The 13,483-nt window shown below is 34.3% G+C and overlaps 2 protein-coding genes across 2 annotated transcripts; one reads left to right on the top strand and one right to left on the bottom strand.

Annotated features, from left to right (window-relative positions):
• The first annotated feature begins 213 nt into the window (after window positions 1-213).
• On the top strand, window positions 214-4,192 carry LOC146897256 (Remorin family protein). Its single transcript, XM_085735085.1, has 5 exons — window positions 214-367; window positions 493-1,093; window positions 1,884-2,385; window positions 2,781-2,862; window positions 3,915-4,192. The coding sequence occupies exons 1-5, from the start codon at window positions 323-325 to the stop codon at window positions 4,134-4,136; spliced, it is 1,452 nt and encodes a 483-aa protein (XP_085591211.1). The 5' UTR covers window positions 214-322; the 3' UTR covers window positions 4,137-4,192.
• Window positions 4,193-6,321: 2,129 nt separating this feature from the next.
• Window positions 6,322-13,053, bottom strand: LOC146897255 (alanine aminotransferase 2-like). The gene is made up of 15 exons (XM_085735083.1): window positions 12,819-13,053; window positions 11,590-11,640; window positions 11,186-11,236; window positions 10,446-10,511; window positions 10,298-10,359; window positions 9,694-9,772; window positions 9,496-9,600; window positions 9,264-9,374; window positions 8,645-8,782; window positions 8,461-8,535; window positions 8,003-8,123; window positions 7,743-7,897; window positions 7,478-7,552; window positions 7,138-7,341; window positions 6,322-6,706 (listed from the first exon to the last, which is right to left on the bottom strand). The coding sequence occupies exons 1-15, from the start codon at window positions 12,981-12,983 to the stop codon at window positions 6,590-6,592; spliced, it is 1,575 nt and encodes a 524-aa protein (XP_085591209.1). The 5' UTR covers window positions 12,984-13,053; the 3' UTR covers window positions 6,322-6,589.
• Window positions 13,054-13,483: the final 430 nt, after the last annotated feature.

The raw sequence follows: 13,483 nt of genomic DNA, 5'->3' as shown, positions 1-13,483 counted from the left end.
AATTAGAGTGCATTGGGATGCAAGATTTCACCGTCACGCTGTTTGAAGCACACATCCAAACATACGATAAAATTAGGTTTTTTTTTTTCCCTCTAAAAGTTGTATTATTTTAGACACACAGAAGTCGAACATTGTATCTGACATCGTATAAAATATAACTCAAATGTGTGTCGTCGGAATAAAGAAAGAGAAAAAACAATATAGAAGTCAAATGCACATAACTAAACTAAACCAAACTAGCCAAAGTAAAGTAACTTGTTCCCTCCATTGAGAAAAACTCCATTTTCCCTTATTCTAATCAACGACCCTCTAAAATAAGGTCATGGATATCCCTAGCCACAAATTCATTCAACCTTCATCTTTCTTGGTACAAACAACAAAAACATCTTACACACATTAAAATCCATGTCTTTTAGCTTCATTTCCATTGTTTTTATTTCTTTTGCATTTCAACACACTTTCTTATTTTAACTATCTTTTTGTCTGAATCAGGAACCACCCTTAAACATGAACATGTATAGCAAAAACAAGGACTATTACAACAACAAAAACAACCCTTTTGTTGATGATTTCATTGATCCACTTTGCAAGCTGAACCTAAAAGAAACCTCTGAGTTTGTCAAGTCTTTACCAGTTTCAAACACCAATGCAGAAAACAGAAGACTCAGCAATGATTCTGTAACACAAATGAGAAAACTAGAAGCTCCTTCTACACCTGGTAGACCACTTTTCAGCTTCAGTTCTTCATCTTCTTCTAGCATTGTTGGTAGAAACCTTCCAAGAAAGAGTTTTCCTTCTAAATGGGATGATGCTGAAAAATGGCTTATAAGCACTTCTTGTCATGACTCACCTGCTCATAATAACAACACTTTGAAAGGTGTTTCATCTTCAGAATCTGGAACAAGACAATGTGATAATGGCTTTAAGCAGAAAATGGATGAGGGTTTTTCAGAGAAATCAAGGGTTATAGAAGAAAAAGTGTTGTCAAAAAATGTTACTAATTTTCAAAGTTCTTCTTCAAGTTTGGACCACAATAACAGTGGTGGAGCTTTCAATGGGATCTCATGTCCACCAACAGACATAGTACTAAAAGGTGAGTTCACTGTCTTAAATTTCAACTTTTTCTTTGTTTGCTTTACTTTTTTTGTTTCTATTGAATTCCAAACTTTTTATTATTATTTCTTCTGAAAAGTTTTTCATCTTTAATAGTTTCATTTGCTTTAAGTCTCATTCTGATTTTGGAACTTCATATCAATATAATGAGTTTATTAGTTCCCATTGACTTGACCTAAGAGTGTAGGTTGGTTGAAGATTTAAAAGTTTTCAAGTTTATTATCTCCTTGTATTCTGAGTTATGTAGCACTTATACTGGCGTGTCCGGTGTCCAACATGTATACGGTTGTCACATTATAAGAAAATCATTTTTGCAAATTATTACCAGTGGGATTTAGTCCCATATCGGATAGGTAGGATTCTTGAGAAGAGTTTATAAAGAGGAGGCACTCCTCACCGTACAAGCCGGTTTTGTAAGCCGGTTTTGTAAGGTTGAGTTAGGCCCCGTGACATCAATTGTGTCAGTGTGTTGGTATCATTGTTAGTGTTGGGTCGTTAGTGTTGGGTCTTGAGTTCGTGTTTGTGTACATGATTCATAGATTTCGAGCTGTTGAGTCTGTTGATTCAGTGTGTTAGTATCATTGTTAGTGTCTGGCATTAGCCCATGAATGAAAATTGGAAGAGAACCCAGCTTCCTCTTTCTATCTGGCCATTTAATGACAAGGTTTTAACTAGCAGTCACGATAATAGTTGCGGTCGCGTCACAATCTTTGATATACAATGTATCACATTTCAAATTTTATTAATTCAACAACTGGTTTACACTGCAGATAAGTACACAGACAGCATAGAGCCAATTTTACCGAAATTCAGGTATTCAGAACCAACAAAAGAAGGATTCTTATTCAGAAATCAAGCTTGTGAAGCAATGCAAGAATCTTACACAGAAGTGATTCATGAGGTTAAACACAAAGATGTTGGCACAGAAATGACTCCATTAGGAAGTTCCACAACTTCAAGATGTCACACACCGTTCAAGAGTTCATCGCCTGCACGCCATAATACTCCTGCTAGTAGGTCAGGACCATTGGCATTATCTAACATCGATAGCAACGGATGCAGTGTTGATGCCATTCAGCTAGAAGAGTGTCATTTTTCTAAACTGCAATTTGGAACAACAAAGTATGATTTGGTTGCACCAAATTGGAGCTCAAGTGAAGAGGAGGAAAAGGAAATATCGAAAAGTTTGAGGCATAATGCTAGTTTGAAAGCTGATTCTGATTGTATAGCTGCCAGTTGGGAAGATGATGAGAAGAACAAGTGCTGTCTTAGGTAACTATACCTTACAAACCAATGTTTTAAAAATTTAATCGAAAAGTTCAATAGGTTGAACCCTGATCCACACTTTCTTGACTTAGGTTATTTTAGCGGTTCAATCGTGATTTTAGCGGTTCAATCGTGATTTTGTTCTGATTTTAACGATTTTAAGTAGTTGAACCTTGACCTGATGCCGGTTTGATTTTTAAAACATTGCTTACAGTTTAACTGCTAAAACGACCATTTTCGTCGATGAATTGACACCTTACCTTCTTTACTACTTCAGCTTTCAAGTACAGGAAAATTATACATAGGTCCTAATTAAAAGATATTTTCAACTTATCATATAGTTTCATGCATTCATCTTATTTGAATTGGCTAGTACTAAATTGTAATTTGAATTGATGCAGGTATCAGAGAGAAGAAGCAAAAATCCAAGCATGGATAAACCTCCAAAATGCTAAAGCAGAAGCCAGGTCAAAAAAGCTTGAGGTAATTCATTGCCAAATCTATTTCTCATAAAGTTTGGTTAGTTTACAATGGTTTTTACTTAACCCATCCCACCAAATTCCACTTGAAAATATCAATAATGTGATGTGATTCAAAAAAACTATTCTAAGCTATAAATAGCAATCAATAATAAATGTATTAAACCATAGATTGTTTATTATTGTTAATGATAGTTTACTAATGGATCATGCTTGCTCACTCACTCTATAATTCATTAGAACCTTTGACCACATTACTAGACCTCAACCTCTACCCTCACCCACCCTCTAAATTAAATATGGATCGTCTGATCGTGATCTAACGGTTTTCGATGTAACCATGGTGTAAATTCAGCAATTCACTCTTTCGCAAGCTGCTTGGACTGTTTATAGGTGGCAGATTTATGTGTAATGCACATGGGTCATGGGATAGCATGTTGTCCTAAAGTATGTAGAATCCAAGGCCATATACAGTGTACATTATACAAGTTTTATAGTACATGAGATTCTTCTAGTACGAACTTTTGACTACAATAGAATGCATTGCCGGTATTGCTGGCTTATTTCCTCGAGCCACCCTCAATTCATGGATACCATTTATTAATTATTATTATTTTCTTGACCAGTCAATACAATACTAGTCCACTTCTGTGTTTGAGGATCACATTTCACCCTATACTGATTTCATGCAATATAAACATTGTTTATTTATTTTTTCACAGTGAGTTATTAAAAAATATACTCCACTATTATAAGTTAAAGAAATTGGACAGCTTGATAATAGATTGTAATCTAGGGAACCAATCTACTATTTTATTTAAACCATAAGAATAATGATGATAATGTTGGTAAAAACAAAATCAAAGTTGAAAACTACTAGGCATATTCTTTTCAAACCTTAATAATACTATAAAATGTTTCAAAGTCCACAAAATCATTGAAAACCACAAATGTGTTAAAAAAAAAATACTATATATTACACATTACCAAGCAAATTTTTAATGTTCAAAGTTGAAAATCATTGAAACTAACTAAGCATGCTTTATTAATTTATAGGTGAAAATCCAAAAGATGAGATCAAACCTAGAAGAGAAGTTGATGAAGAGGATGTCAATGGTTCACAGGAAAGCTGAGGATTGGAGAGAAACAGCTAGACAACAACACTTAGAGCAAATGGAGAAATCAACTCAACAAGCTAAAAAGATTATTCATAGGCATAACTCACAATTTTCTAGGCACAGTTCATGTGGATGTTTCCCTTGCAATAACAACCATTAAACATGTGTTTGTTCTTCGTTGATAAAAATTGATTTTGAATGAATTGCTTTTATGAAGTTGATTTTGTCGAAATTGATTTATATTTGGATCATTTATGGTCGAATCATGTTTGACTAATCTAAAAGTGCTTCTAGGAGGTAAAGACATGAAACCAAACATAGTGTATCATGGCAAAGACACTTCATGTTGAAAACATGTCTAGTGATTGACATGATACAAACACATGTAAACTACATGTAACAATTTCATTTGTTAAATTATTACCAATGTTGATGTATCAGAGGTGGTGGTATGTGTTCGTGTTTGTGTCGATATTTTGTAGCTTCACACTAGTGATTCATGTTGACTTTTTAACCCCCCATGTGAGAAACCAGTGTAATTTTGTTTTCTTCCAATTGTAACACTAAAAAAATATTTTTAGAATTTCAATAAATGCAGAACTTGAGAGTAAGAAGGTAAATCCAGTAAGGTAGAGTGTATTAAATTCATGGACTGAACAGTATGGTTCTGGAAGCATAAAAATTACAGAGAGAAAGTGATGGTTATTGTTATTGTTTTTATGTGTTTGTTTTCATGCATGTGTCGTTTTCTATAAGGATTATAGTAACTGAGTGAGTGGTAAAATATTCACAATTGAAATAAAGGGTAATCTGTTTTTCAGATTTCTCTGTCATTCATGACTAGTGAGGTTACATTACATGAACATGGCTATTCACTGCCATGCAGAGAGGCGTGTAATAAACTATTAGATCTCGTGGTGTCTATTATGTCACATATATGAGTGTGACATTCATTTTTAGTTTAATTTAATTTACCTTTCAAAAATGGAATAAAAAAAAAGCTAAGTTGGTTTAGATGTCAACACATCTCAGATTTCTGTTTCTATTGAAAGCAATGAAACGCCAAATTAAGCTTGTTGATGCAGCAACACTAACACGTAAAGAGCACAAGTTTATTTTGGAACTTCAACATTTTTTGGAATACATTAAGAGGTGAGTTGGCCTCCAAGAGTTCACTGGGTTAGAGTCATGATAGACCGTTCGAAGAACACTAACAAATGTACTTACAGATTACTCCAAAGAGATCCTCACGCTGACCGTGAAAGATAGACATCAAGGTTCAACGAACACTATATATATACTTACAAATCAACCTGAAAGAGATCATCAAACACAGTGAGAGTTAAACGACCTACGATATTTTGGGTCGGTCGACTTCTTTATCATCTTAGTGAACTTTCATTAAACACAATACACACTTTGTGTGTCATAAAGTTATTTTAAATAAAAGTATTTCTTTTTTAAAAAAAAAATCTTAGTACGGAAATAAGTGTTATGCTATCCCTTAAAAAAAGAATTATCCTACCTTATCTAAACTCTATCCACAATCAATCCCTATGGAATATTCCCACTCAAGATTTAGTGTAATGAGCTTATGCTAATATTTTGTTGGGTCAATTAAACACCGGCACCATAGCAAACAACAATCAGACAATTCAATTGAGCACTACATTTTCACCTAAAATTTTAAGGGATTGAATTTGCGAATCATGTCACTTATATACTAGTGAACATTATTCGATATGAAACTTTACATTTACACTCACATTTAACACACCAACACATTTTAACTCTAGTAACTAAACTACAAAATGTTATAAGACGCAAGAGTTTAGTTCATTCCAACTAAAAGGATGGCCTCAGCAGGTACAGTTTCATCCTCAATGATGAAATAATTCATTGTCAGACGTTACTTACCGAAAATTGTGATGAAAACTAGAAGAAATCAATATGCAAAATATGATTATTGAAGCATACACAACAGTTATTATCCATTTGAGATCTTCCTAATTGACCTATAATAATTGGACCACAGACTTCCATTCAATTAAATGCTTTCTTAAAACCCCAAAAGTGATTGATCGCATTAGTAAAAAATTGATGTCACTGCCATACTTCACCTAATATTATGGATGTGAAATCTAAAATTGCCACACTTAGAAAGGTTGAGTCCCCAGTCAAAGGCTCAATAAATGCATTCTCAAATCATCATATTGGCATGTTAAATAATGCAGGGCCAAAGAACAGGTCACACGGCAACTGCAATTTTGATTTATTTCCCACATGTCATTGTTAATATTATATAGGACCTAATTTAAGGACAGAAAAGAACAGAGGAGACTATATTATTTCAAGTCTTAGTTTTCATATTCAACATGCAACTATAAGTTGAAAGTTGTAACAAAATAATTATTCATCAAGAGACACGATTAAGAGAGCCTAGTTTCTTTCAGCATGTAACTATAAGTTGAAAGTTGAATTGTAACAAAATTTATTCATCAAGAAACAAAACTAAGAGCCTAGTTTCTCAAAGCACAAAACCCATCAATGTTAAATATATCAATTGGGCACACCCCTTAAATTTATAGGGGGAAAAAACTCAATGAGGACTACTCAATCGCGAAACTCATCCATGAACTTTTGATGGAACTCTGTCAAGCGGGTGACAATGGCCGGAATCCTATCTTCTTGAGGTAATATGGTGCACCTAAAATGCCATGTGCCGGGAACCTTGAAAGACAATAATTTAAATTATACAATTAGTTTATAATCAATAAAAGGATTGAAAATGCAACTTAGTAGGAACCAAAATCAAGATAATCCACGCATTTTAAGAAAATCACTAATGATATTTACTTACAATTTCATTGGCCAATATTAGTGTAAAATTTTCTACATTTTCAATCAAATATAATTTATCATAATTATCGGTTCATTAAAAATGTTTGACATTAATTAAAATCTTTTAAAAGTCACTGGTTGTAATTGCTCGACAGTGTAAAAAGTTTTCAATATTTGATCAAAAAACAAAGTTGTCAATACATCAAAATATTTTGATGAAAATCTACCATAATTGTAGATAAAATGAGAGGATGGAGTATATATCATATGTAGAATTAACGTCACAATGCATTTACAAATAAATCGGTATATGAACTAACCTGTCCAAAACCAGAACCAGGAACAACAACAATTCCAGTGGCATTAAGTAAGCGTTTGCAATAGAAGGCATCAGGTGCGGACTTTTCAGCCTCTGCAGCTTTGATAGCCTTTTCAGGCAGGCGAATCCGAGGAAACAGATACATTGCTCCTTCTGCTTTGTTGCAGGTTACGCCCTCTAATTTGTTTAAAGCTTCTTCAAGTGTCTATGCACATAATATATATCACACAAATTAGTTTCTGAATTTACTCATTGTTGGGATGAGGTGGTGATTTTTGTAATTACTTTACTGTTTATGGTTGTGGCTTCATAATGTATAAAAGAATTGCTAGGTAACTAACCTTTGCACGTGTAGCAAGGGAAGATAAAATAGCACCCTTCTCAGCCATGAATGACTCATAAGACTCGTCTCCAACCTGCAAAGATCCATGGTATTCACTCAATGACAATGTTACATGTAAAACTCAATATCAAATTAGGAGCGCATGTCCTCCTTCTTAGTACTTCAGCGTTCCAAACCATCTTAATTGAGGTTAGTGTTATGTTTCCACAAAATGAAGAATTATAACCAAAAATAAATTTTTCTTTAAGAGGCAAAGGGTTAACCTTAGGAGGACTCATGATCAAACTTGCAAGAATTTGACCAGTGATGTTAGAACAAAGATTCACAGATGCCACTTTATAAATTTGTTCCCTCACATCTGGGGAAAACCCAGTCACCTCCATATAACCTCCTCGCTTTCCACACTCCCCATGATAGCCTGATGCCAAACAGAGACATTTTCAATCGGTGTGGATTACCTATTAGCATAACATAAAAGTCTATTCTCTCTTGATATAATAAGTTGATCATTATACCGACTTACCTTTGGAGACGGACTGGAAAGATACTAAGCAGATATCATTGTCGCCGTATCCCATGGACCGAGATACCTTCTTGAAAGAGTGAAATTTCTTCTCAGGAACATAAACGTTTTCTTGATAAACCTACAAAATGAATTTCGTGCAGAGAATAAGAATGCTATTGTGCCACATGGTTTCAACAAAAAAAATTGTTCAGCATTGTCAATAGAGAATTGCCGAAAATAATGGTTTGTTCAAATTCCGCTGTAAACAATAGTGCCGCTATTTGAGGATATTTTGTAATAAATAGCATATCACAAGACAATAACAACTTGTTCAAATTCTGATACACTATAGCGGCGGTACTATTTAACAACACTGAGTGAGACTAAAGTATGTCTTTTGACATCAGAAAAAGTTCAGCTACTATTCAACAACTTCAATTTTCAATTTTCATGAACTTCAAAAACAGTAAAGTTACCTCATCAGCCAAAAGAACCAAACCTTCTTTCTTGCAAAATTCTACTATAGCCCGTTGATTTTCCTCAGCAAGAACCTACAGACATGACAGAAATTCCATATTATCAAATATGATAAACTTAGCTTCATATTCTAATCATTATGCATCCTCCTATATTAACACTCCATTGTAATTTGTAGCTCACCTGCCCTGTTGGATTGCCTGGGTTTATAACAGCTAAAGCCCTAACACTGATGCCCTTGGACTTGGCATCTTCCAACTGCTTCTTGAGTTCAGATATTTCCAGCCCCCAACCAGTTGCTTCATCAAGATAATATGGTACCTTTAGAAACAATAACAAAATCAATATGATATTTCAACCAATCCCCGTAATATAAAAGCATAGCTCCAACTCAGATTTTCAAAGTAACAAGTGATTGCTTCCCAATGATACATGCATATTTGTCAATTGTCAACATATACATAACCATTGACCATATACCATTTTTTCTGATTTGTATTCTTGAAGATGGTATATAGCCTACTACTAAATACCAGTGTTGTCAATTGCGGATTGTGGAGAATAGCTGTTTGTTCAAATTCCGCTACGCTATAGCAGCAGTTTGACTACACTCAGTACCAAACTGCGGAACTATAGCACTGCAACTTAACTACACTTTGTTCCAAATTATGCTATGCTTTGGCACTGTAGTGCCGCTATAGCCATCATTTGACAACACTGCTAAATACTTGAGCTGAAATGCAACTAAATAGTGACCTAAATTAAATTATGATTTGCGTGATTTTATATAAGAAAACTTTACCAGATGGCCACCATGGAGGGTAATTGAGGCTGAGTAGAGAGGGTACTGAGGGATGGGACACAAAATACCATCCTTTTCTGATCTAATGAGTAATTGCATCATCATATGGACCTAAAAATAGAGAAGAAATGATAGTCTTTAAATGCATTAACAGATTTCAGATGAAAATAAGTTTAAACTATAAATATATAAAACTAACAAGAAAATTATCGAAAGCAAATTGGAAACATACAGCTGGGCTTGCACCATCTGTCAAGAAAATGTCATTGGCATTACAAGGAAAACCATCACGCTCCTCAATTCCAGCGGCTATTGCATCACGTAAACCCTGAATACCCTGATATGGAAATATGAACAGTTTCATGGACCTCACAGTGAATAATAAAGGGGTAATAATCAAATAAACCAAATTAAATAACCCAATCAATACCTGACTATGACTATAGGCACCAGTTGCTCTTCCAGGGATCTGATCCACAATTTGCCAAGCTCTCTCTATTGAATCAGCACTGTAACATAAATGAAAGGTCAACCACACAGGGAAAAACATAATTCGTGAAGACAATAAGAGGAATATTAAAACCAATGTTGTCAACGGTGGATCACGGAAATAGCAGTTTGTTCACATTCCACAATGCTACAGTGTTATAGAGCCACTATAACTACTATCTAACCACACTTTGTACTAAAAAGCGTATCGTGGAACAATGGTGATTTGCTCAAATTCCACTACACTAGAGAGCCGTAGCACATCTATAGCCTTTATTTGACAACACTGATTTGAAGCTACAACATAGACCAAAATCATTGGTAACAAAAGCAAGTTTACTTTGCTTCAGAGAATAGACTACAACATTGTAAAAATGGATTATAAATCTGATATTCATTGACATATTCAATTACAATTTTGTTACCGTGGATAGATAGACTATTCAACTGCAAATACATTTTCCATCGGCAAAACTACTAAGATTACTGATCCACTATGATTAGCAATTTAAATGCTGCTACTTAGTTTTATATTATCGCAATACCTGAACAAACCCTGTGTTTCACTTTTGTCCAAAAGAGCTGGATAGTCACATAAAGCAAGAACCTGACAGAGATGAGATTGTAAAATAAGCATTGGTTAATTTGTATCAAGACAGTTGCATTCACCATACAGAACTATAAGAAACAAACCTCTCGGAAAAAAGTAATTGGCTGCTGGCCCAGAGACTGAGGATTTCCAATGTTGCAGTAAATTATCTATTTTCAGATAAAAGAGAAGTCAGACGAGAAAAACGAAAACAATAAACATAGAAAAAACTACATCGAGTAGAAGTGCTGAAGAAAATCTATGCAGCAGGTTCATTTCATTGGTCAGTTTTTCAAACAAATCCCGAAAGATAGAAGCACGCCATTTTAACACAGTATTGACTGCTTCTAGTTGTATATTTTATATTTTTTCTTGTTAACTTCTACACCAATTGATAAATTGGAATATCATAATCATAAGATAAATGATAGCATGTTATTATATAGATTGGAATATCATAATCATTACATAAATGATAACATGTTATATCTAAAACGACTCGAGCTAATTTTAAGTTGCGTCGTATAATTTGTAACTTCAGTCACGTCTTCGTCTCCGTGTGAGACGCTGAATGTGTGTCCCTTGTCTTTTATGTATTCTCTAGATTCACTGACTTCGGCGTAACAGTTTGAGTTGTCATGACATATCCTAGAGGTCGCAGCCTCACACTTTTGGACTGTGTCCATAAAATAAGGCTGCCTACTATAAGCCCACACAGAGAGTCCAACCCTTCCAATGACCCTATCAGGAGCTTTATAGCATCATCATGATGCCTTTTAAAAAGCCATCCTGATGATAAAAAACCAAATACTGCAGAAGATATGAAATTGTAAAAGAGAAGTACCTCATCAAACGAATGAGCATCTGGATTGGCCTGCAAAGCTTTTTGCAAGTTCTGCAACATTAAGGTATCGTAAGTTATAACAATCATCAATTTCAAACATTAAGTAGCAAAGAATATTTCAATTTTCAAGCTATATTCTACTCAAAGCACCGTGGCAGGTGTTTTTAGCTATATTATCTATGAAATGTGCCAAGTCAGGACAAAATTTTAAATCGGTGTTTTGATGGCGGAAGCCAAACATTTGCATACAAACATGTCATTGCGGTCTATGGCAGGCATCCCTTCACAGATTGCCTAATATGGTTGTCAAAAAATCCGCGACACCATTCTGCCAAGGCCACAATTTAACAAAACTGTTTTCAATGAATGACACAATTTAAATATACACAGGAAAATCACAGTACCTGAGCAAGTGTAACAATCTCTCCTCGAACAGCATACTGACATTTCAGAACCTAAGCAGGAAAAAAAACATTGTTTCAGACATGTAACTGAAGATCAAATATTGGTGCAAGTAAAGTGGAGCAAGTATTCAGACCCAAAAACATAATACTTCACAAATAAAGAATAGTTTTTGTCGATACAAGAAAAGTTACAGAAAAACTCACTTAAATAACCCAAGTGCATATGCATGTTTAGATTGGCCAATGAGTTCAGCAAAAACACGGTGTGCCACCATAATTTTAGCAAAAACTACACTTCAGAGCTTTACCATGATTTAACCGAACTCAAAACATACACTAAGCTATCAAACTATTTATCAAACTTGCGGAAAATTTTAACCATAACATGTCTTTTGCCACAAACTATTCACTGATCCCATGGTAGCGCACAAAAACAAAGCAAAAAGGACTTAATTGAGCATAATACTACAGAAATCAGCTATTAGCCAGTCCTCAGTCACACAACCAAACAGAAACCAAAGCAAAAACAAAAGATCAGAGTCAAACTTCAGTCACAGATCATTGTAATATTGAGCAACCCGTATAAACCCCAAAATTAAAAACCCACTAATTCAATCAAAAGCTTACCCTTTGATCAACAACCACACCACACATCAATTTTGCATACAAAGAGACAAACAAACTTATAAATTAAGGGAAAAAGCAAAAAACCAACCCAAAACCCTTCTGTAATTACAGAAGCATCAAATCATGATCAAAATCCCAAATAACAATCAGGGTATGGCTAAAAATCACTGAAAAACCCAATAATTCAATCAAAAGTTGGCCCTTGATCAACAACCACATCACAAAACACCATCTATTTTGCATGCAAATGTACAAACAACCTTATAAACCATAAAAAAACAAACCAACCAAACCCAAAACCCTTATGTAATAAAATCAGCATCAAATTCATCATGATCAAAAACCCAAATCAAATAAATCTCAAAACTTTAAACTCAAACACACACCTAAAAACCAAAAATAACAAAAAGGGCATCACTAAAAATCACTGAAATCAATCGCATAAGCATCAGATTCATCATGGTCAAAAACCCACATAAAAAAATTGATAAAATTCAAAACTTTAAACTCAAACAGTCCTAAAAACAAAAAACAACGAAACGGGCATCACTAAAAACCACTGAAAAACAAGAATCAAAGGGTAATAAAAAAAAAAACAAAACCTGAGGGTTAATATTTTGAGCGGTAACAGGGAAAGGTGAATCAGAAGCCATTGAAGACAAAGAACGGAGGGGAGAAGGATGGTGATATTGTTGATTTTGATTCCGAACAAAAACAAGTGAACGGTTGAAAAGGTGCCTGAATCTGTCTGCAGCGGATTTCCGCATTGTGTGGTGTGATGGGTTTATATATATTGTGAGAAAGATGGTTTTGTTTTGTGATGCGAAGTTGAAAAGTAACGTGGGTGTGTGTGCGTCTAGAAACTCTTGTAGCACAAGAAAACAATACAACCTATGAATTGTTGAGACGTATCAACTTTGTCCACGAGCGCCCACGTTTTTGTCTTGTCATAGAATATTGAATTAGCGTGTATTTGGTTCAGCTTTGAATATAATTGATTTTGACAGAATTGATTTTGATAGAATTGATTCTGACAGAATTGATTCTGAGAGAATTGATTTATGTTTGGATACAATTATGTAGAATTGATTAAACAAACTGAATGTTGTTTGGATGATTTTGATCAAAATTGCTTTTGAATGTATAATTACTAAAATAGACATAGCTAAAGGAGAATTGATAAAGAAGGAGAATTGATAAAGGGCAATAAAGGAAAATAATAGGTTATAATAATAAAATATACAATTTACTGTTTATAATTGATTCT

This window comes from Medicago sativa, chromosome 8, assembly GCF_051527215.1.
Source record: "Medicago sativa cultivar Bolivia chromosome 8, Bolivia_mono, whole genome shotgun sequence".
NCBI lineage: Eukaryota > Viridiplantae > Streptophyta > Magnoliopsida > Fabales > Fabaceae > Medicago > Medicago sativa.
The sequence above is the reverse complement of the archived record's forward strand: the minus strand, read 5'-3'. Positions and strand labels throughout refer to the sequence as shown.